At 41.2% G+C, this 24,742-nt stretch overlaps 1 protein-coding gene across 3 annotated transcripts in view; it reads right to left on the bottom strand.

The window, feature by feature from the left end:
* The window catches only part of IFT81 (intraflagellar transport 81), a 46,089-nt gene continuing 21,347 nt past the window's right edge, over nucleotides 1–24,742 (bottom strand). The window contains exons 9-19 of one of the 3 annotated variants that reach the window (XM_042442053.1): nucleotides 24,005–24,100; nucleotides 21,674–21,820; nucleotides 9,689–9,838; nucleotides 8,124–8,252; nucleotides 7,722–7,811; nucleotides 6,450–6,536; nucleotides 5,823–5,894; nucleotides 5,655–5,740; nucleotides 2,919–2,964; nucleotides 1,673–1,885; nucleotides 1–525 (exon numbers count right to left, since the gene is read on the bottom strand). In XM_042442053.1, the coding sequence (XP_042297987.1) occupies nucleotides 1,703–1,885; nucleotides 2,919–2,964; nucleotides 5,655–5,740; nucleotides 5,823–5,894; nucleotides 6,450–6,536; nucleotides 7,722–7,811; nucleotides 8,124–8,252; nucleotides 9,689–9,838; nucleotides 21,674–21,820; nucleotides 24,005–24,100 (1,086 nt within the window). In that variant the 3' untranslated portion in view covers nucleotides 1–525; nucleotides 1,673–1,702. Of the gene's footprint in view, nucleotides 526–554; nucleotides 1,886–2,918; nucleotides 2,965–5,654; nucleotides 5,741–5,822; nucleotides 5,895–6,449; nucleotides 6,537–7,721; nucleotides 7,812–8,123; nucleotides 8,253–9,688; nucleotides 9,839–21,673; nucleotides 21,821–24,004; nucleotides 24,101–24,742 lie in introns of those variants that run through there. The other 2 variants (XM_042442054.1, XM_042442055.1) reach the window with 2 other exon arrangements.

Here is a 24,742-nt window from a genome sequence, read left to right as displayed (position 1 = left end):
AAAGGGTTGCCTACCCCTGGCATAGGCAAAACGTGAGCCTGATTTTAGACAGTTGCTTTTCACATTATACTTTTAAGGCACATGTCTTAGTATTGTTGTTTTTTAAGTCACCCCCAGAAATGTAAATATAATGGTTATTTTAAAAGGTGTGTAAAATTAATACAGTTATTACAGCCAGTGCCAGCTCCCAAGTTTACTGCTCTGTATGTAATGTGTGAAACCATATAGCTTCCCTTTTAAGTCGGCACCAGTACACAACTATGTATTCTGCAACCCTACTGTTCAAGAATTACAAGACAAGAGAGCAGCAAGGTCTCAGATTTGGTTTTTATGGGTATTTAAGGACCTCTATGTATCTGTTTAACAGTTCTGGAGGCTGAAGCGGAGAAGTCTGATGCCAACATCACTTGGTTCTGAGGCAGAAAGTGAACCTTCCAGCTTCTTAGGAATGTTATGATGGGAAGTAAAGTGGAGTTTCAGAGACTCAACACACACTTGTTGCATTACAGTGTGGGCAACAGGGGACTGAAAGAGAAGTGAAAAATACAGAACAGTCACATTTGAAATGTTAGATTTTTATTGTTTCTGTAACTACATTAATGAAAAGCATTCAGTTTGAACATCAACTCTTGGAAAAGATCATACAGAGAGCAAAATATTGCAAGGAAGGCTTATAACAAAGCTAAAAATGGTTAAATTTTTCACGTTGAGGCAAAGGTAAATTTTTCTAAATGACTTCACCACAGCACAAGGGCAAGGAAAGAAAAAACCCCACTCAAGGGGATTTTTGGTGCATCTATGCCAACAATTTAACAGAAGAACATTACCACATTTAAGAAGACTACAGTACAAACATCCTATTTTTCTAATCTTGAGATAAGTAGGCAGACCCATGGACCCTAGATAAGTATAAAAGATGCTCAAAGGCCATCAGGGATTCTATGTCAACCACCCATGCCTTCCCATAGGGGAAACTTTGGTAGTGGAGTACGCTTCATGTGCAGCAGCATCTTTGCAACTACTCCGTATCAGAAGAATTCTGTAAAATAACTACGCTGTGCCAAAGATCCCAAGTCTGTGATCTCAAAGGACTGTCTCCTAATGACACATTTCACACAACAAATTCTCCACATGGTAGTGTTCTGGTATAGCTCAGAGTTCACAAGTTGCTTTGTTAGGAAACAATCAAAATCTGCCTAGAGTCCAGAGATGGAGAAATAGTGTCCCAGACTTCAGAGGCCAGGCAATGAACAGGCACCCAAACCTATACAGCTCTGTAGCACAGTGTCTCCTACTTTATGTCCTGCAACAAAATCCAAAGTTGGAATTGTAACCGTTTACAGTCTGAGGACACCTTTTGTCTCAGCATCTCTGTGGAAACAGTCAGCTCTCAGCCTAACAGATGGATTTGGTTCTTGCCCTTGAGCTTATTTCAAGGCAGTAATTTCACCCAAAGCCCTTCGCCTATTAATTTGGCCTTCTAGTGATGGAAAGAGCTTTCTATCTTGGGCCCCTCTAGAAGGAAAGTTATTTTCTCTCCTTAATACAGGGAAGGGCCCAAAATGTCTCAAGTCAAATTTGAAAATTAATATCATTGTATAGAAGTCACCCTAACAATCAAAAATCTAACTTGTGTACAAATGGTTGTAAAACAGAATTGCTGAAGAAATACCTCCTGGTCAAAAATCACAGCAGCCTAATTTCACAGGACCAGCCGGTCCTCTCCTCCTTCCTGAATGACTTGACCAATGGATGTTGGGTTTTGCTGCTTTAGAAAACACTCCTTCTTGCACTCCAGCAGCAACTGTAAATCTCGCCACATTTTCACTTGCTTCAGATTTGGTCCGTGACTCACCCGGACACCCTTTTGCTTCTCTCGAAGTTTCTGTTAGTCAAAAGAATAATCAAAACCCTTTGGAAACGTTTTTAAAAAGACAATAATCAACTTGCACAGCAGACTGTGAACACAGTCAGCCCTTCATAGCCATGGATTTTTTTATCCACAGATTCAAGCATCCATGGTCTGAAAATATTTTTAAAATATATAAATTCCAAAATTTGATTTTTGCCACACTATTTTACTATGCCATTGTATTTAATGGGACTGGATTTTGGTATCCACAGGGGGGCCTAGAACCAAACCCCGGCAGATACCAAGGGTCCACTGTATTTATTTTCCATTGGTGTATTCAAGTCTTTTACTCCAAGTCTCAAGTCTTTGTAAGATACTAAAAATATACAAGTTGTAAGTCAAGTCAAATCAGAGCATCATTTATTGCTAAGTCGAGTCCAAGTCAATCGATTCGAGTCTACATCAGTGTTACTTTCCATATTGACTATATAATCGAAGTAAACTGTACTTCAGAAATTATTAAAATTAAAAATTGAACTTTGCAAGAAATTTTGTATGTAAAAGCATAATATTTGCATAATTGGATTTATATGTGAAATATTAAAAAGAAAATTTAGCAAAAGTGAATTTTTCCTTTTTAATTCTGAACTTCACAGAGGAAGACTAAAAATATGCAGAAGTCAGCAAGGGTTGTAGTAAACTCAGCTATATCAAATGTATTGTAGTTCCTTTTTGTAAAGGTACTAAAGAAAACAACTGGGAAATGTATTATTCTCAGCCAATTGCTTTATATACCACTCCAAATGTGATCTGTCAGAATGTCGTCTGCATTACAGTATCTTATCCCTGGGGTTTCCGGGGAATGTGCAGTTTATAAAAGATAGTCAAACAGCTTAAGCATTATCTGTAGGAAGCTGACTTCAGAAATGTTTGTAATTTATTTTGAGCAAACAACTTCTCATGCTTGAATACAGCAGCTCTTTGGGGCTGTGCATAAACTATTGACAGACACAAAATGTACTATTTTCTAAAAGAAGAAGGATTTTAAATAATAATCCATTGCTACCTTTCCAAGATTCTCTTGTTCTGTGATCATCCGAGAATACTGTTCCCTAAAGATGATGACAAATATACTTCATCAAAATGGAAAATAATTATTTGGCATTTATATAGCACTTAAGAGTATTCAAAGAGCTTCTCATACAACATCTCTGTGACCTTTACAACAACCCTGCAAAGCTAGGCTCATATAATTATACCAGGTTAAAAGATGAAGTCTGAGGTTTTATTCACATTTCAGCAAGCTTTTTATCCATAATTAATAATATGCACATGTGAAATAAAACAACCAGGTCAGGCAAGCCATGCATAAGTAAACAAAACCATTTTGAACTTTATAGAGACCAACTGAGGGCTGCTTCCAAAATGTATGCAGGGATGCCTTTCTTTCAACAGCCACCACTTTTCTGATGATTTCCATTTTGGTGGTCAAACCTATAGATCTATACTGCTTTTTTAAAAAAAAAAACATGCTGGGGGTAGCTTATCGGCTTTCCCCCCTTTTCTCTGTTTTGCTGTTCATGCAAGCTCAGTATGAGATTCTGGGGGGTAGCTGCTGTTTACCTTACCTGTTGTATGAAGGGATACATGGCCATAGCAGGATGGGCTAGAGCACAATCCCATTCTCTTCCCAGCTCAGTATTTATTACATCACTTACTGCAGAAATGCTGCTGTAAGCCTACACTGAAAGTCTCTGTTTCTTTAAACCCTCCTCCTAATGCCAATGCTGCTAAAACACTTCCAGCTAGTCAGAGGGCAAGAGGGAAAAGGGGGACTGGACAAACATAAAAAGTCTTTATAAAAAAGATCTTAAGTAGGCTTGTATTTTCAATCAGGAGAGCTCCTGAAACCTATGAGTTTGATTCTGATTGTTAATCACATTTTAGTCCCACTGAAACCAAAGGAATACATTTACCATGTTTAACTTTAGTCTCATTGAGTTCACTAGGACTAATCACTATATGGCAGAATTAATGCAGTTTGACCTTGCTTCAACTGCCATGGCTCAACGTTATGTAATTCCAGGATTTGTAGTTCTGTGAAATATTTAGCCTTCTCTGTCGGAGAGCTCTGGTGCCACAACAAACTACAAATCCCAGGATGGAGCCATGACAGTTAAAGTGGTGTCAAACTGCATTAATTCTGCAGTGTGGCAGCAACCTTTGATAGGATATACAAGGCTGGATCCAATCCGGGGGGTTACTTGTAGCTTTCCATGGGAGGATATAAAAGATAATCCTGCCCCTGCCTGCCTGCTAGTCCATCTATGGGATGTTGCCCTAGTGTTCCAGGCCTCTTCCATCTATTTATACATTCCTGACCCATATACTGCATGCTTTAGAAAGGGATGGGAATTGGGTATGGAGCACATCTATTTTCACAGTCCAGGGCACACATCTTTCTCATAACCTGCATGCAGCTGCTAGAATCCATGCCAAGACAAAATGACCTCAGTTGCCCCCAAGAAAACACAAAGCATGTCATCTTTCCACAGTTCTTTTAAGTTCTTCAAATGCTCTTTAGCCCCAACATACAGGCATCAGAGAACTAGACATCTGAATGTCCGTTTTTTGGCTATTTATAATAATGCCTGGAAAGAATGCAACTTAATTTTGAAAGTTAAAACTATATTTAGAGAGGAAAATTAACATTTCACATTCCTCACTACTGACTCCATGGAACAGAGAGGAGGATGAGGATCAAAATGAGGGCATTTCTGGTTCATTAGCAAACGGAGGTTCTGCTCATGGGTTGTCTGAGCTCGGTTTACATTCCAGGACTCACAAAAGAGACCTCCAGCCCCGAAAGGGTTTTGAGAAAATTTGCCTTCTCTTTGCATTCTGCATTTATTGAACAGGTTTTACTCCAGGAGAATAGCTTTCCCCCATAACAGATGTGTATCCCTACTATACATTTTTGTAGCTCATGCTCCTCCCACAATGAAAGGATGAACATATCTGAGAAACGAGGAGTCACCCGGATGTAGGACTTGTTAGGACTGGATAGAGAAATGCTGGCATCTAAACCCCTGAAACAAGGAGCATGCCAACGTCCCCTTCCTTTTCTGCTTTACCCAATCTAGGATCCCAGATACCTGACTATCCACAGTGGCTCTAATAAGTTTGGCATTTTAAATGCACACAAGGTATGGCCTGTAAAATAGCCCCCATTAAAGAGCAAGAACAGTTCAGTGACAAAAGGACTCTGCAAACAAAGCAAATAAAACAAAATGCTCTCAAGCACTGAGCTGCAAAATGCTAGACAAATAAATCACACAGTTGGCAAGTTCCCAAGAGATTCATTCACCAACTTCCACCACAGCCATTCTCTTTGTTTCTGCTTAAGTGCTAGCATTACCCCTATTCTCAACGTTCAGCTCCTTTCCGCCATTTACACAGATAGCAAATCCACTGCAAATATTTAGCGAGATGTAATCTGTTCACTGTCCCTGGCTGCCCTTCCATTCAGCTTTTATACATTGAAACTTGTGAGATAAACAACATAAACAGCATTTTGTACTTTGAACATCTCTGTAATTCCCCTTGTAGTCCTGTTTCTACAGGTGGAGAATCCTCAAAGGAGCTACAAGAAACAGGGAGAACCACAGCCTAGCACTCTGGGGAGAAGCAGAAATTTACCAAAGAGGATTCCAGAGAAAGTTAACATAGACAATTCCTTCTTGTTCAAAGCTAATGACTCATTCTCCATCTGGAGTTAAAATGTACTCCCAAGTACACATACCTGATTGCTTTTCTTCTTTCCTGATGATCTAAAGAGAGATACATTTTCATCTCACCTTTTGCTCGCTGGAGATACACATCTAGAATCTGAGAAGAAACACCTGGATGTAGACATCAGCCATCTCTCTCAGTGAAATCATCACATGCAAACAAACCTCTGCAGACTTACCATTTTCATGCAGTTAAGGTTATGATAGTGACTTTCCTCCTGAAGACACTCTTCTTGAAGACCCTTCACCTCCTGCAGTATGAAGGACACATTTTAACAAGCAAGATCCCACAAAATTTATAGGAAAAAGAACAGTTTTCAACAGCAGAATTCTTGACATCAGAAGACTGACAATTGAGGAGCAGTAAAAAAAAACATGTGGCCCTAGATATTGGAGTACAACTCCCACCATCCCTGACTGTGGACTATTCTGGCAGGGCTAATGGAAGAAGGAACCCAACACCTGCAGGACCACCTACTCCCCACCTGAAGACAGAGAATACAATCATTTCCCTTTCTTCTTTTCTTAAGAAATAAAAAATCCAAAATAACTGATGATATATTGGTCCTCAAGGACTGACACAAGTCTGACCATTGTTTGCATCTGCTAGGATAACAGACCAGATACCTGGATGTACCCCACAGTTTGGCAAATGGCCATCTTTCCCACAGTCAATTGTGCTGCCAGAAGAGAGCAAGCACAGTTCTGAGTCCCAAGGCCTGAGCATCTACAACATGAAGGCACTGCATCTTTTCAAGGAAAACCTGGGAGGAGAGGTGCTGTGTAACTCTTTCTTGCCACTATACCTGCTCCAGTGCCGAACGGTTGCTCTCCAAGCCTGCTGCACAGCTGTCGTACTGGGATTTTTTCTCTCCACATTCTTGGGTTAATTCCTGGCGGGAAAAGAGGCAGAAGACCACATGAAGCCTGTCAGCACATGGCCTTTAGGCAGATCATGTTCCTGCCCACTTCACTGTCTACCCTCAGTCACTGGCACACAGAGGTGCTTACATAAACCACAGAGATATCTGAGCCCTCCTGCTTATGGGGGAGCCTCCAGCCTGACATGCTGAAGGATCAATAGCATAAACAGCAACTTAGCTTAACAAGCCCTCCCTCCTCCACTACTGTACCTACAGCTTTTTCAATGTACATCATTGTCTCATATTTTGAACTCTTTTAACAATTAATTTCTAATTTGATCATACCACAGCATGGAGTTTGAGACAGCTGTATTAAAATGAGGCTGGCAAAATTGTTCAAATTTCCTGAACAAATAGATATTTAAATATTTTAGGGGTAAATGTAGCTAGCAAGGGGGTCTGCTAGAAAAAGGACAGCTACAATCTGGGAACTTTTCTACTCGGTTATTTGTTATATTTACATTACGGTATGTTTTCCTCCAGATAACACAAGGTGGTGCACACAAATTTCTCCCACATCCACTTTATGCTCGCCACAATCCTGCAAAGTTGATCAAGAGAGTGACTGGCCCAAGGTCACCCAAAGACATTTCATGGTTCAGAGGGGAATTGAAGCTTGATCTCACAAGTCCTAGTCCTATGCTCTAGCCAATATACCACACTGGCTTGTTCCACTAATTTAATTAGATCCACTCTACCACAATGTTTAAAAACTGCACAGGTCCGTAACTAAGACGGTCGTAACACTGGGAAAATTATTCACAGGCCCGATGAATGTGCACAGGAGCAGGCTTGCAGTAACAAAGAGGGTGTGAACATGAATGGAACCCCCTGTAAGAATGGGATACAAATATGTGTGTGTGTGTGCGCGCACGCGTGTTTGTAACCAGGCTAAAATTGTTTAGTCCAAAAAAGAAACCTCCCACAGTTTACACATGTGCAACTGATCACTGCCCCAACAGGTGCACTTTGACAGAAATGAATGTTATTTGGTGTGCATCTATTGTGGACCAGCAGAGAGACTCACAGTGATCTATAAGCAAATTTGCTCAATTTAATTTAGAGAGTGTTTGCAAACTCTTGCACCACTCTAATTAGCCCAGTTGCATTCCCTCCAAACAAGAAGTTTTAAAAATGTACACCCCCTTCACTTACCTGGCACCTCTGACGCAAATGCCTCAAACCTTTGATAATTGGAGCTAGGCTTGACTTCTTATCAGCCACCATAGCATTCAGCTTTTTCACCTGTTTGATGGGAAGAAAAGGCACTGTGTGAATATGCTATTAATTGAGCAACCAGAAAATCTGGAAGGAAGGCTAGAAATGCAAATGGAGAGGAAAGAAGGGGGAAATCAAGTCAGATGGGCTAGACAGAGAGAGGACTTTATAGGCAGGTGGACCATGAAGGCACAACTGTACCCACAGTCCTGCAGGTCTGCCAAAACAGATCCTGCTGGCTAGTAGCAGCTGCTGTATGTGGGAGGTGGGAGGAATATTAAAATAGATCATCACAACCCAGGCCCCATGAGCATTCACATGCTGGAAAATGAAAATCACCATTTCAGACATGTTGTTCAGAGTTCGACCTTTCATTTCATCCATTTCACTTTTTACTGCTGACACTCTCTCCAGCTCCTCCTGTGTGTAGCTGTATCCAGAGATACCTTTCTTGTCTTCAATTGCTTGCTGGTAAAACGGGGGGGAAAACCAGAGATCAATATAGCTTAACCTTTTCCACAGCAGTGCCCTCCAGATATTTTGGACTATAATCCCCATCATCCCTGACCACTGACCAAGCCGGCTCAAGCTGACTTTGCACTCCAGAATATCTTGAGGGGAAGCTGGTAGTATAGGTGCGGATGACAGACAACCACACTGGTAAACCATAAGTGAAATTATGGTTTGTCAAAGGTGTGTTTTTGACTGAGCTCATATGATAGTTTTAAAGAACAATTATACCTGGGTTGGCATCCTGTTGATTATTGCCAACTAGAATAGATCCATTACTTTTAAATTGTCCAGGATGAAGTAATCTGAATCTATTGCCTTTATTTATTTACTTATTTAGTATGTGAAAGACTAATGTTTGATCAAGCACGGAGGACTGAATCATATGGTAATCTTAATAGTCCCACCCGCTGCCTGTTCCTCTTTGTTTTAGAAGGAATCATGAGTTACTATTGGGTGGTGGTGGTTAGACAAGAAGGACACACTTTAATATTTTGCTACAGTGGTTTCCATATTTTGTCACAATTGCTCTTATATCGCTGATAAAAAGTGAACAGTTTTAGGGAAAAGCACATCTGTAAACAAAAGTAACTTTCTAGCAAAGCAAGTGATAAGAGAGAGAGAGAGAGAGATGATGCCATGGAATACAGCAGCAAGAAAAAGGCACTTGGTCACTCTAGATGGCTGTAATGCTGTCCTCTATGTGTGTTTTAATTTTAAGCAAGGTTTTCAGCTTCTGCTTAATAGCACGCTAGAACTAAAGCATCATGGCACACTAATTGTTTTCAGTTTAACATACAATAAGTACTGTCCCACAGCTAAGCTAAAATCTGCAGCAAAGCTAAAGGCTTCACTTCAGATACATCTTTTAAAGTCCATGTCCAAATGTCTCTGCCTCTCATCATAAGATTACATCATTCAGTGTGCCCAGGAGATGGCTGCTTATCTGCTCTCTCTCTCACACAAGATTCCACCCTTGCTTCCAATGATATATTTGGCACAGCATCCCAGAGCATCTGTATGATACCGCCTTCAATTTAACCCTCTTGTTCTCACGCTCTTCTGCAACTAAGCTTATAAGCAAGTTTAAGCACGTATAATAGACATCGTCACACATTATTTCCTTATCCATCCCTGCCTTCCTCCCACCCACAGCTTTTCTCTGTTGCTTCCATGCTGAATTTGAGACTGTAATCTTTTTGGAGCATAGACCTGTCCTCTTGTACTCTGTAAAACACCACAGAGTCTGAGAGCGATATATCACACAGAACCACTACTGTTACCACTAGTTAAAGCTTAGCCTGCTTGACTTTGCAGGAGGAGTTTCAACGCAGGCATTTCATGCCAGCTATGTACCATTTCATGGAATGGACAGGATAAGATTGGCCCATTACCAACTGCTGATGGATATCCTCGTGGCGCTGCCTTAGGAGCTCTTCTGTTCTCTGCAGGATGCCATACTCAGCTGTAATTTCAGCTATTTCCAGGCGCTTCTTTTTGAAAAGTGTGTTTTTGCTTCGCAACTTATTAACATAGCGCTTAAACTGGAAGGAGAGATAACAGACATTTGAAATGCACAGATGTTATATCAAGCATCCACTACTTTTAAATGCGCACGCACACAGAATATATATTTTGGCCCTAAACTGGGCCAAGTATTTCTCTCTCTCAGCAGTCTTGTAAAGGCCAATACAAAGGTAGCTTTATTAAAAAAAAAAAACCCATAAAATTACATTTTAAAAATAGATCTACGATATACATAACTTGTCTCAGTATAAAACATTGTGTCCCTTTTTTGAATAGCAGAGATGACAGCATCAAGAGAGCCCTCTGGAGCAACTGTATGTTCTACAAAAACTGTCCCAGGCAAAGAGCCCATGTGAAATCAACCCAGTTCACCTGCCCTCCCATGAGGCATCAAGGCTGAGGCTTTGTCTGCCTTTTTCTGCCTTCCAGAGCTGCTTTTAAAGCAAAAGCTGCAAATATTTTTAAAGGAAGAACAAATCCATGTTATCACTCAGTGTGTTCTCTATGCAAAGTATGGATGACAAGTATTTTGAAGAACAACCTTTCCTGCTGTGTACAGTTCTCAGACAAGGTCAGGGAAGATCACAGAAGTCATACAGTCTAACAATGCAGTTGTCTGAAAATGTACATTCCAAGGTTTGGCAGAGCTCAGAAATAACTAGTAAATTGGCTCAGCACATTATTAACTCATCAGATTCCCAATGTTGTCCTGATTGATGCTGTAGGCAATACTATTATTTAACAAGTTAAAATTTTAATACATTAGAATTTGTTACAGTGAGTGGGTCATCCTCTGGCGGATTCAGGAAGACAGGAAGGGCCTAAGGAGGAAAGGGGATTCGGATTGAACAAAATGCATCACGTGGCTCTGTTGCTAGGCAGCAGAACCCAGCAAAATAATAGATTGAAAGCAACTGAAGACTTGGAATTAAGAAGCATTTGAAGAAGAATGTAAAAGGGAGAGAAAAAAAAAGAGTCCAGATATGGCATGGGAGAATGATTTGTTTGCTTAGGCCTTAAATTGTCGAGACCATCAGAGAATATCCGGCCTGTAAGGCTGGTGTTCCCACATATTGGCTTGTGCATCTTTCTTAGGAGTGATGTTGTGAACTCTACAGTTCACTGCCATTTCTTCCCCTGATTTCTACTGTATTGTACATTATTGGGTAATATATTAGTGTATAGTACTGTATAATATGTATTATATTCAAATTCGTCTGTATTTCACAATATACAATATTCAGTTTGAGTTGAGCTGCACCATATCCTTTTGTACTCCTTTAAATATGTTTACTGTTGCTCACAGAGTACTAGGCATAATTACTTTAATTTTCCCTCTTAACTCCATCAATATTTCTTCCTCTCTTGGTTCCCCCTACTTCCCTCCTATCCTGCTTTCCACCTACCCCCTGATTCAGTGGGTCATGGACTTGTAAGAGTCTAATGAAGTTGGAGCTATTAGTTTGGAGTCAAAAGAGTCCCCATATCTACTTAAAATCCCATTAACCCCTTTGCAATCCTTTAGTGTGTTTATCATGTCTCAAATGGAGCAATTAGATGATTGAGAATAGAGTTTTCATTCCTTCTCCTCCTCTCTTGGCTTTTCTTTCTTGCCCTTTCTGCTTTCCACTGATCCCCTTCTTCAGTGGATCCCCTGCTTTGCAAGCTTGGCATTTGCAGACAAAAGGTACAGCTAACAAAAATTTATAATTTCCCAAGTTTGCCTATATTTTTTTTCTTTTTAAAAAATATACTCAGATGTAACTGCCATAGAGTTCTACCAAGTCTAATTCCTTGGGTTGCAAGAGATGCTGTTAAAAGATATTCACGCCAATGCTCCCCCACCCCCCGCCGTTGTTATAATGTGAAACCTTGGTTTTAATGTGAGTGTGCTGCAGCTAACAATCTTTAGTATCACCGTTTTAAAAACATAGGCTGAGTAACGCTAGATTAATTCTTTCTCCATTGCAACTCTAAAACCACCATAAAATGCTAATTACAACAAAAGAGAGAGGCTGGAAAGGAAGCCTGATTCCAGCTGATCCATACACAAACCTCCAAAACAACTTTCTATGTCTCTGCTAACTCTTGAGAAATTAATTTCCAGGGACTTTATTAGCCAGACCATGCTACCTCCGGGCATGAAGATCTAGCAAAATTCTGCATTTGGTCCCAGTCATGATAACAGAGGTTTAAGAGGTAATAGCCCAGCTAAAGTTGGGGAAGGCTCCTAGAGAAGGTATTATTCCCCAAAGGGGGCCAAGACTAATCCCTCTATCACCCAATTCACTTGCTTAATATAGTGAACAAACTTCATGCTAGACATTTACTCTGGAAACCCTGGGACTGACTTGATCAGGAGAACATTTCAGCAGAATAGCAAGTGGCTTCAGGATTGACAGTTCCACCATCAAAGAGGATTTGATTTGACATCATTTGATGGAGAAATATAGTGCCAGGCCTCCTGGGACACTCTACATCGCCTTTGTTGATTTTAAATAAGCATTTGATAGTATTCCTCAGGAAAGACTCTGGGCAAGATGGAAGGCTTCTTCCCTAGACTGCAGATTATTCAATTTATCTGTAAACTGCACGAAGATAACTTCTTGAGAATAAGACATAATCCACAGGGACAAGTGTCAACCTTAGCCCAGTTAAGAGAGGAATAAAATGGAGGAAGAGGAGAAAAAGAGGAGCAGGGGGAAGAAAAGAAGTGGAGGGAAGAGTAATCTCCAATAGAGCTGCTTTAAGATACAGAGACAGAATTCATTTAAAGTCTAAGGAAGATCATGATAACCTTTCTCTGAATAAAATCCTCCAAGAAGATCCTATGGTAGAGTCAGCGTAAGTTGGAGTCAACTTGAAGGCACATCACACTCCAACTACTTGGCAGAACCCATGGATTCAGTGAGAAGGAACATATCCCCTTCACCTTGCAACTTTTATCATTGTTACTGATTTTTTTATTGGTTTCTCATGCTCCCCTTTTAAATAAAGCAACTGCAAAGCAAAGCTACCTCTTTGTACAGTGCCAATGCTCTGGCCTGAATAACATCTTTTATAGGCTATTTTCCTGTTTGAACATGCACTCTAGGGAGTATCCCTTTCCTTTAAGAGAAAGAAAAATGAGGAATAGTGTCCTACAAGACACTTGCCCTACCCCTTCCAATTTTTTTAGCATGCTCAGGGTGCAGTCAATTCAGTAACTCGAGCTGTAAAGAGAAATCTCTATAAAGGAAGAATCTGCATTATTTTTTTAAAAATCAAGATTGAACAGATCTGGTTGCTCAACCACAGTACTACCCTGCCTATGTGCTTGCTGTTACAGTGGGCCCTTAGTATGCACTGGGGTTTGGTTCCAGGACCCCCTGTGGATACCAAAATCCATGGATGCTCACATCCCATTAAATGCAACGGTTTAGCAAAATGGTGTCCCTTATATAAAATGGCAAAATCAACATATTATAGGGGCATGGAATGTAAGAAGCATGAACCAAGGGAAGCAAGACATAGTAAAACAAGAAACGGAACATATACACATAGCCATACTTGGGGTGAGCATGCTGAAATGGACAGGAATGGGACGTTTTCAGTCTGATGATTACAGTGTTCTCCTCAGGAAAAGATGAGAAGAAATGGGGTGGCATTAATAGTGAGGAGAGATGTAGTAAAATCAGTCAAAAGATATAACACAAAGTCTGATCAAATTATGTCAATAAGACTTCATGGAAAACCAATCATTGGCGCGTTCTACATGGGCCTTTGGCCCGCCCCCAGTACGTACTAGGGGTTGGCTGAGGACGCAGTGTCCAATCAGGCCTCACCCCTAGGACGTACTGGGTACGTCAAAATGGCAGCACCCAGTACACATGGGCACCGCCATTTTGACATGGCGGATGCTTAGCGTCCGCACGTTGTGGTGCAGTTATGACTCCGCAAGTGTGCCATTGGCACCTTGTGGCATCATAACCACGCCGCAAAAAGAGCCTGCTTTTTGTGGGCTCTTTTTGCAGTGCCGGGGAACCGCGCAGTTTGTCCTGGCGCAGCAAACACAGGCGCTGGCAGAGCGCCCTTTTTGGGCGCTCTGTAAAGCACCATATTTATCAGAATCCAAGTCTCTATGCCAACCACAGAGGCAGAGGATGAAGAAATTGAAAGATTCTCCAGAACAAAACTGATAACACACCAAAACACAGTTTTTCATATAATACAATTGGAAAGCAAAAGATGACAAAAAGAAAAATCAACTCTTTTGAGATGTGGTACTGGAGAAGAATTCTATGGATACCATGGATTACTAAAAAGACAAACAAATCAACCCTGAAGCCTCCCTAGAAGCCAAGCTGACTAAACTGAGGCTGATGTACTTGGCCACATCACGAGAAGGCATGAATCACTAGAAAAGACAAGAATGCTTGGAAAGGTGGAAAGCAGTAGGAAGAGAGGAAAAATGCACACCAGATGGATAGACTCGACCAAGGAGGTCACAGTCCTGAGTCTGTAAGATTTGAGCAGAGCTGTTGAAGATAGGCTAACTTGGAGATGTTTCATTCACAGGGTTGCCATAAGTTGAGGTTGACTTGAAGGCAGTTAACAACACTGTTGTTCAACAGAAAGGGAGCCATTAAATACAAACCTAGCTATACACACACACACACACACGTATGCCAATGTAAGTTCCTGAGACTAATCTGAATTAGATAAAAGGAGATTCTCTTTAATTATCTCAGCAGGATGCTATAGAAAAATATTTGCAGAAGCTATATACTGAGAATTACGGAGCAGATGGCCAATTTTCCTGCCAGTCCAATTAATGCAATAAAGACCTCACGAGCAGCTAAACATACTGAGTCAAAGCAACCCCAGGCTGTGACAAGCTCTCCATAATCATTGCCAGGTATCTTGAAAATGAGCTTGGACAGCCATTTTGGGATATGATTTATTAGAGTCACTTCCACTCCCCATTATGTGAAGTAAGTCCCACGGATTTTAATGGGGCCAGAGAGCGCGTGAGTATCTGTGCGATGGCTGCCAAACTATTATGGAGAAGCTGACTTCTTAATCTATCAAAGAAGAAAAACATTCTACAGTCCACTCATCAGGCAGATCAAGCAGGCAATTTTTTTCATTAATATTGATTAGGAAGCTGTTTCTGGGATACTTCCGGCTCTCCCACCCATTTGGCAAGACTGCAGGCCTGACAAATGTTCTTTTTTTATGCTATTATTTCAAGATATAGCCCTTAATTCAAGACCTCCTGTTGCCAGAAATGTGATGTGGCTGCCTCATATTGAAACAAACAAAAATATCTGAGGAAAACTCAGCTCCAGGGCTCCAAAGCATCCTGTTGAACAAATGTTTTCAATTGGCAACTCTAAGTACCCCTTAAAATACTTTTTACCTGGCTAAAATAAGAGACTGTGAACATTCTCAGCTGGTTTTTCTTTCCACTGGCCAGGGTTGGCTGGTGGATTACCCATTAGGTAAGAGAAGAACAGGATTCACCCTGATGTTTTATGTACAACCCAAAGCTCATCCAGAGCCCGTAGTGAGTTTGTGTGAGAAGTACTTAACCATCAACTGGTGAGGGCTAGTGGAATGGGCAAATGAAGTGACAGGTCTCCCCAGATGCTTGTGTCAAAGGGAAGTTTCTTAAAGCTGCTGCTCTGGTGGCGGTTAGAAGAGATCTGAACAGGAAAAGGCTTTCCACCCCTTTAGGCTTTCACAATGTGACAGGTCTTGCACTTCCAACAAAAGGGCAACAGGTTTTGAACTCTAGAAAGTTTGGAGATGTAGCTCTGTGCAGGTGCAGGATGCAGAGGGCAATTGGTGATTCCTGGGCTGGATGCGGTGCCTTGAGAAATGTCAGTTACTCCCTTAGTTGCCAACCCATTCACTTTAAAAGCAGTAGAGTTCACAAACCACATGAAGACTACAATGGTGACCCATACAACAGGGGACTGAACCCCTTAATTGGTTACTACTTGATTTGCAGGTTCCAGTGTAACTTAGCCAAAAAGCTATGAATGGAAGGAGGGGAGGGAAGTGCACACAAGCCCATGGCCCATTTCCCTAGCACCAAACACTCTTGCTTTCTGAGTTTACACATTTTATTTCCTCACACTGCTATCCTGCTCTTTCTACTGGGAGTTGAGGGTGTCATACTGAGGGTGACTACATTATAGTTGCCTTTCAATCCTGCAAAGTGCGTCTGGTTAAGATTGGCCTAAGGTAACACACAAGTGTGATCCATGCCAGGAGTGAACTTTGGCTAATCATGCTGTCTGCCAGTCTTCTCTCATAGGCTTGATGTGAGGATATAATAGAGGTAACTTTCCACATACAGTACCCTCAGTTCCTTGGAGAAAGGGCAGGACATTAATCTGGTTAATCAGGTGATTCACAGGTGAGCAGGAATTTGAGTCCTCATCTAAAAGCCCAAAGTTTTTATCAACAGCAAGGTCAAACCAACCAGCGTCAAAACACCAAAGCAAGGAGCTAGGATCCCTAAAAGCACTGACCACAGAAAGTACAGAATTGGGCACCACAACCAACACTCTGCTGATAAAGAAAGAGCAGTGCCATAGGTTTGGCTTCACTGACAGTTAATATCCTGCTTCAGAAGTTTTTGGCTGCTATCACTATTTTGTACAGCGGCCTTTGTGTCATCTGTGAAGTCCCGCATAGGAGAATACTGGTTGTCCCTACATAATATATTTCCAGAAGAAAGTATTGAAATCCTTTGTTCCTACTGCTTGTGAAGACAGTTAAATGAAAGAAAAAGTTGTGAGAGGGAAGAGATGCACATCTATTCTTGCAGTTTCTTATACTCACAAGGAGGGCATTTGAGTTTGCAAAGGCTCTGCCCAGTTCAGAGAAGAGGCATACCTCTGTGACAGAGGACAGTGCATGCCGACAGGTAGCAGCAAAGAGCAAGAATAGGCAACTCACAGCTTGTGGACCAAATGTGTCTCCCAGGAGCTTATCTGCTTCTCCTCTTTTGGAGTGCATCGTATGGTAAAAGAACCTCCAAACCAACAACCATGCTGCTCCTGGAGACGTGAAGGAACAGCAATTTGCACTGCTATAGCTCCCAGACTAAAAAGAAAACCCTCCCAGACTGATAGAACCTGAAAATACAAATCAGATGTCACTTCCAGTTTGGTTTTGGACTGAAAACTGGCTGAAAATGGGATGGAGGGCCCATCACAGGGATGCAGGGATAAAAAGCGGCCTGCATGTCCACCACAATTGCCCATCTAAGGTGAGGAGTACTGAACTTGACAGACCACTGGTCTCAGCTGGGATAAGGTACCTGCCTATGTTTCCTTACCAGAAACACCCTGAGCCATTGAGGTTTTATCCTCATTACTAGCTTCTAGTTCAGGGAGCCTTTATCTGGATGCTTTCATGTATAAATCCGGGGAAACCATCTTGCCAGCCAATTGCTATTGAACCATACTGAAGTCACTGTTAGGAAGGTGAACCTGATCATACACCAAGGTTGACTTCAGAGCCCTTCCTCTGAGTCAGGGCTGTTCACCATGCAATCCCTGAAGATGATGGGAGCTTTCCTGGCTGATGAGGCCAGATTCACAATTCCTGACATTCTTCACCAGGACCCCACTGTTTCCAGGATTCCCTAGCCATCCCCTTGTTCATTTGACTGCAGAATACCTGCATAAAGTCATATCTTGAAATGGACCAGAGCCTTCTATTTGAACTGACTCCTTTGGAAGATCTCTGCATTTCACATTTTATCTTGCTACTCACATCTATGGCCCTAAAAGCTAAACAGCCAACTTTAATATGGAAAATAAATAAATAAAACAAAACTACTACCAGTTTCTATGAGACAAACACCACTTTGATTTCTTTTTCACTCTCAGCAGGCTGGTGAAGAGGGGAGGGGGAATCTAGGCTCTCCAGAACCTATGTTCCACTTTGAAGAGAACAATGTGCTGTGAACGGGAGCTAAAAATATCTCTGGTTTACCTAGGATCACTTGTAATTGAACCACCTACCCTTTCCAAGCAGTGGAATGCAATTCTCCAATTTTCAGGATCTGACAGCTGCAGGAAAAAAGGTTGCCACTGTTGTCTGAGTTTCCTGTGTTTTCAGTGCTTTGCTCTATAGTTCTTTTAAGATTTCACTATCTTTGCAACAGATCAAACTTTGACCCACCCACCCCTGCCCCCATTTTGTTACAGTTTCTACCCAAACCTCTCCAGCTATATCCTGGCCTGAGCTTGTCAGTTTGAACCATCTGCCCAAGAGCTGGCCTTTGGTAGGACTGGAAAGCTGTGTGCTCCTCTGCATCATTAGAGGAGAAAGCAACATGCTGGCTAGTAAAAACATAAGCCAGGGCTGACCTTTCCATGGATGAAGTGCTAAGACCTCAGCGGAGGATACAATTGCTGGTATGTGAAAGGCCAGGCAAAGAAAGCATTAATTCATCTGAGTGCCAAAGTCAGCAAGGGACAGACCATAAGAAGACATGCAACAATGGAGGCGGGGGGACAACAACCCAGGTCTCACAAGAAATCATTAGGATCTCCAGCACCATATCCAACCTTTTAAAGAGATATACCAAACTGTCTAGGAAGAAAAGTGGTGTAAAGGCCACCTCTCAAATAAATCTCCCACGCAAATGTTTCAGGACATAAAAAGATACAGAAATGGCAACTCCCCAAACAGAAAGGGTGTTGAAGTCCAGCACGCACTGCCTTCTGTAGTAGCCAGCAAGACAGTCTGGGGAAGTTCAGAAGGTCAGCCAGATGGCATTATCTCCTATGCTAGTTAAAAGGAGAGCTTGAAAAAAACAAAGCTTTTTTGGACACCAATCCTTAGATTGCCCCAGTTTATTACAGTGCTCTTTTCATTATAGAAAAAAAATATATATGCCCTGGCAGGGGAGCAGTGCAGGTTAATATAACAGTATATAACATTCTACAAATCACATAGAAAGGTTCCCCACCCTGTCTCAGGGTCATCCAATGGAATTCATTTGCAGGAGATTCAGGACATGTACTTAATGTATGGAATTCTTTGCTACAAGACGTAAAGACAGAGCACAATGGCTTTAAAAGGAGATGGGACAAATTCTTGAAGAAGTCAAGAAGTGATTATGAGCCAGAAATGAGTCTTCTCTGTCAGGGGCAATATCTGTTCCAACTGCAAGGGAACAACACTGAGGGTTTAGTCTGATTCTTGCAGGCCCCTCTGATGTTTTTGCTGAAAGGCTCCTGTGTCTATGCTTGTGTTCCATTATGTTTGTATTTATGTAAGTTAACATTATGCATACGCTCATAGCCACTCTTTGTCCTCTTCCTTGATCTACATTCCAAGGCAGCCATAAACCCAACCACTTTCTACCCCAATTTCCTGTTCTGGTGCTGCTATTACTCTTAGTAGCTCAGCTACTCAACAAATTGTTCCCGTCATCACGTGAATTGACAACGTGGAACATTTTTATGTACTTTACAATACAGTGAACACCCAAGAGATAAGACAAAGTGTTAGCAGCTTGCTTGCTCTCTTGCAACACTTGGCTGCTGGGCAATTCATCACTGCTTCTTCCACAGCAGGAATATCATCAATTGCAGCGTTCTGCTTTCAAATCTTACCAAAAATAAAAGTCCTGTGTGAATGTGAAACTGGCATAATACAATGGCGAGGAAAAACAAAGACTTGATACATCATTAGGATATAAAGCATTGGGGCAAATGCTTCTATGAGAGCCTTCTCTCAGAATGTCATTTTCTTTTAAAGATGCTAATCTTAAGAGTTTGTCATCTAGTTGTCTTACGTTGCAAAGAGTGACTGCTAAAGCCATATTTGGTATGGGAAACTGTGCCCTTGACTTCAAACAGAGATGAGAAGAAAGCAAGGAGGGGCAGAACTCTAATCTGAAGTTCCTCACTTTCAGCAAGTGCCCCAGACTCCTGCTGCTGCTTCCTCCTTTAGCTGCCAATCACACAATATCAACTTTTTCTGTAACCATTTATCCCGTAGTCTCTTCTTGCCAACCAAACCTGGCTAATAATCCCAGGGCCATGAAATTCTATAAATTGTTGTTGCTACCTCCATCTAAGTCTACAGGTTTTGGACCCATGTACAGCTGCAAAATCAGAAGCAGAAGGGAATGGTACATTGGGGCTTATTGTGAAAATCCATTCTTCTCTGCAGAGGTGACATCCATGAATGGGTTAACTCCTGCAGATGTCCAGGCAAGACAAGGGATCATGTAATGGCAATAGAGACTTTTTAGATTAGATCCCTGGCTCCTCCTGCCAGTTTTTTATAAACTGAAACCAGAAAAAGAAAGTAAAACAGGCAAGGAGAATTAAAATTGGCAAGATGAAGCAGAAACGTGGTTAGATATATAAAATTTGACACCGTGAGGCTGAGTCTGTATTCTCATTCTCTGTGGACCAGAATGGATCTTCACATTAAGTCCCAATGTACCGTTCTCTGTCAGCAGAGAAGGAGCTATCCATGAATGGGATTTATCAAAGCCAAAAGGAATTTAGGGGCGGGGTGGCGGCAAGAAATGTAAATGGAAACCACCTGCTAAAGAACCTGCCTACCAAATGCTGCTTTTGCAGAGGCACTTTGTCTAATTTTTAGTGTTGGGTGAAAATGGTGGGGTTAGACCAAGTTGCAGCTGACAGATCTCCTCTAGGGAGGCACTAATAGAAAAGGCAGCTGAAAGGGTTACTAGCCTAGTACTGTATGCTGTTACATCCTGGGGCTTTGGTAAGCCTAGAAGATCATAGGCCATGTAGATGCAAGCTTTTAGTCATCTAGTTAAGGGGGGTAAAAAGGAAACAAAAAGGGCTTAAGACCTTCTGAAAGACATGGGTGAGTAGGATATGGACAGAAAGGCAGAATAATAGTCTGTGAGCTTTGGAATGAAGAATGGGCTTTAAATAAAACCCTCAGGTCTAACCATAGTGAAACAGAGTTTGTGTCAAACCTGTTGGGAAGTAGCAATGGAGCAGGCTGCAAGTTCTGCAACTCTTCTCACTGAGGTGGTGGCAATCGGAAAGAGAATTTTGATTGAAAGAAGCCTTAAAGGGATGGGTTCAAAACCTGGTCTTGAAAGGGGTTCAGAACCTTGTGATGGTCCCAGTTCAGAAAGCAGTATGCCACAGGACAACTAAGGAGAGAAGCCCTCTAAAACATCTCTTAATGTGTGGATGAGAGGAGAAAGAAAACTTGCTGATGGAGGCAAGAGCTGAAGGCTATGGAGCCTTTCGTGTACTTCCAAAGATTCTAAGAGCAGAGCTGAGGCAAGAGGAGAGAGTAAGGTGTTTACAGTTCTCTCAGAGTAGTCTAGTTTTAGGTAAGCCTGCTGTTTTGATGCCAGGTGGCTAGGTGAATCCAGCTTAGATCTGGGTGGTGAAAAAGGAGAAACCTCGGTTCTTAAAACTACTTAAGGCCAATGGAGTCAAATACATTATCTGTATCTTTTTTTTTTTAAAGAAGCAGTTTGACTAACCTTGCAATACAAGACTGACACAAGCAATGTAGTTATGTATTAAGCAGCTGGTTTTAGGAATCAGCTGGATCCACAGTAAAATATTTGGGCTAAGATGCAAAATGATGCCACACCTGGTACAGAACTGGGCTTTGGGGTTGTGATTCTTGATTGTTAGCCTTCCAAAAAACACGACAAAACATTGTTAAATATTAGAGGGTTTTCCAGATTAGGCTGTTCACCTGTACTGGCTGCCCACATAGTTCCTAATCCTCATGTGCAGCTTGTAGAGGGCATATACGTATACAAAAAACCTGAGACTCATTCACAATTTATTCTGTTTCCAACCCTGCACTGGCCTTGCACTTACCTCATCACCCTTTAAGACTTCTGTCCCATTCACCTCTCGAGCCTGGCTTGACTTTTGCAACATTTGCTTCTCTAGGTTGGACAGCTCCTCCTTGGCAGCCTGGAGTTCTTCTGCCTTGGCTGTCTTCTTCCGGGAAATGATGGAAGCCTGGTGGAGGCAGGGAAAGGGGGTTAATCAGATCATTTTCATAGCAGCACCCTTAAATTTCAGGAACTGGAAGTGGGCAAGGCAGAAACACAGGAGAGTGGCATTCAGGAAAGACTTGCAAGTGAATCCTTACAAATTGCTAACACAAGGCTTGCTTACCCTCATGTTTTGGGGGAAGTGAGTGCCTTAAGAAAGCCAGTGTGGTTTAGTGGTTTGAATGTTGGACTATGACTTAGGATCTTTTAAAATAACCATGAAGTATGTTTATAAACAAAATGCATTCTTTCATCATAGAATTTAAGGTGGCTTATAGAGGGTCCCTCCCTCTTCCATCCAGGTTTTGAGAAAACCCACTGCTTCATTTCAGCTACATTATGTACTCACTGGCCATGTTCCAGGACCACTGGGCTGTTATGAAGAATGAGACTGTGGTGGGCTTTAAAACATCCAGGTTCAACAATAGCATCTGATGCTTTCTTTGTGTCCATTTTCAAAAATAAGTGTGTCCCTATAGGAACAGCAAGCTATATTCTGCCATTATTTGACCAGTGTCATATTGCAGATATTTTAATTTAACCTTACACTCATTTACAGAAATATGCACCATACAGACTAAGGCAGAGAAGAACCATAGGAAATCTGGTATATTGCTATTTATTAAATCTTCTAAAAACACAAACTGTTGAATACACTGTGTGAAACATGAAAAACAGACATTACTAATTTGAATGACAGACCTTTAAAGTCTGGCAGTTATAAATACAAATTATCATGAGAAGGATACACATTCTACTAATCTTTTAAACTGGAACAGAATTTTTTTTTGAAATTTCAAGATGTTTATCCTATTCCTGCACTGGAGGAAACTAACATCCAAGTCCTTTACTGGAGGCATAACTCATCTCATGTCCGAACACGACAGTAACAGGAGTGCTAAGACTTTCTGAACCTGAAGCCCTCCAGACCTGTTGGCTTACACTCTCCATATACCCCCAGACAGCTATGTCTCAGGTTCAAAAAGGATGCAGTACTACATTAGCATTTGATGGCCAGCAGTTTTCCAAGTCTTTTACACCCATTACCAAGTCTTTTACATCCATTACCCAAGACTGTTTGTTTAAAACATTTAATCCTGCCTTTCTGCAATTGCTCAAGGCAGCTGACAGTAATTCAGTTGGGAGATGCCAGAAATTGAACCTGAGACTTTGTGTCTGCAAACCATGCTCTCTGCTACTGAACCATGTCCTTCATCTATCTCACTTTAATAAGCCTATACGAAGTCACCGTGCAGACAGAAGAAATACAGAATCTGATTTCAGTGGTGACATGATACAACGAAAGACAGCAGTTGATCAAATAATTTTATTTCATCTGTGTCTCCTCAGGATAAAATTAAAACACACACGAACACACCAGACCTTGCTTTTCATATGATCTCTCACATAGTCTATTCGGTGTTGCTTGTTATCTAATCCAAGAGCAAACATTAGAAACATAGCTCTATATCAAGAATAGAACGCTACAGATCAGACACACAGTTTCATATTAAGTTACAAGGTTCTTAAAATTAAATACAACTCCACTGCTCTTACTTTTTAAAACATGGGTCATACAACAATGTAAGCAGCTTTGGGAATAGCCTCCACTCTCTAGACTAAAAAAAGCTCTCTGCGTTCTATCAAAGATGATTCAGCCTGTGTGTTATCCAACCCTGTGCTTCTCCAGACTGGGCCGGCAGTGACAAATTGTGTTAAAAACACATGGGGTGCTCTTGTAAAGCTGACAAAAGCGTCCTGTGGAGCTGAGTGGAGACTGCCATATGTTTTTGAACTAAGAGAAGAGCTCTGAATTCCTGGAATCACTCACCCAAGGAACGTCAGCACTTTATATTAACAGCCAGCTGGTCTCTTGTACCAGCACATTATGTAGCATTCTTAACCTTGTCACACAGCACTCACAAAAACAAGAGGCTTCAGGTCATATTTGCCACCCAAAAACATAATGTATCAAACTAAACATTCTGACTACTGTTTTTGGAGCCATGATAAAAGTACATATACATGTATTAATCATCAAATCTGTGGGAACTTATCAAGAAGCAAGCAGGATTCAAATGCTCACAATGATTTCGCTGTACTAAATTAAACTTCTTTGTATGCTGCTTTGCTAGGAACTTGTCCTTACCTGTTGACGGTACATTGAAAATTTATTATCGATTGGTTCATATTTCATCATCCTCTTTTCAATTAACTGGTTGATTTGTGCATTGACTTCATTTATCTGGAATAACAAATTAAAACATTTAAAGATGTTTTCATAGCCAACACGAATGGGGATAATTCTGCTGCACTGTAACAACAAGTCTTCTATTTGAATTCAGAGGCAACTTCCAGAAACAGGTTCAAAATTTAATGAAGGATTCAAATGACGCAATGTTACAAATGAAGAAGTGTTAGAAATGAAGCAGGTTTAGACTCGGGAGGAGGAGGAATAAAGGCAGGATGAAGGAACATCAACAATCTAAGATATGCGGATGGCACCATGCTACTAGCGGAAAACATCATAGTCCTGGAACAATTACTATGAAAGATCAAAGAAGAAAGCGCAAAGGCAAGCTTACTGCTGAACATTAAGAAAACAAAAATAATGACCATGAAGGATCTACATAAATTCAACCTAGATAATGAGGAAACTGAAATAGTTAAAGAGTTCCCACACCTTGGATCAAACACTGATCTGAACAGAGATTGCAGTCAAGAAATAAGAAGGCTGGGAAGGGCAGCCATGAAAGAACTAGGTAAGATCCTACATATTGTTCTCCTGGAACAAGGATGGGAGTTCATCATGTCCATAATCCTCTCAATCAAACGCATTCAAATACTTTACATTGGGAGTGAAATTGGCACTTTTAAAGCTCTCCAC

This window comes from Sceloporus undulatus, chromosome 10 (genome assembly GCF_019175285.1).
Source record: "Sceloporus undulatus isolate JIND9_A2432 ecotype Alabama chromosome 10, SceUnd_v1.1, whole genome shotgun sequence".
Lineage (NCBI taxonomy): Eukaryota > Metazoa > Chordata > Lepidosauria > Squamata > Phrynosomatidae > Sceloporus > Sceloporus undulatus.
The sequence above is the reverse complement of the archived record's forward strand: the minus strand, read 5'-3'. Positions and strand labels throughout refer to the sequence as shown.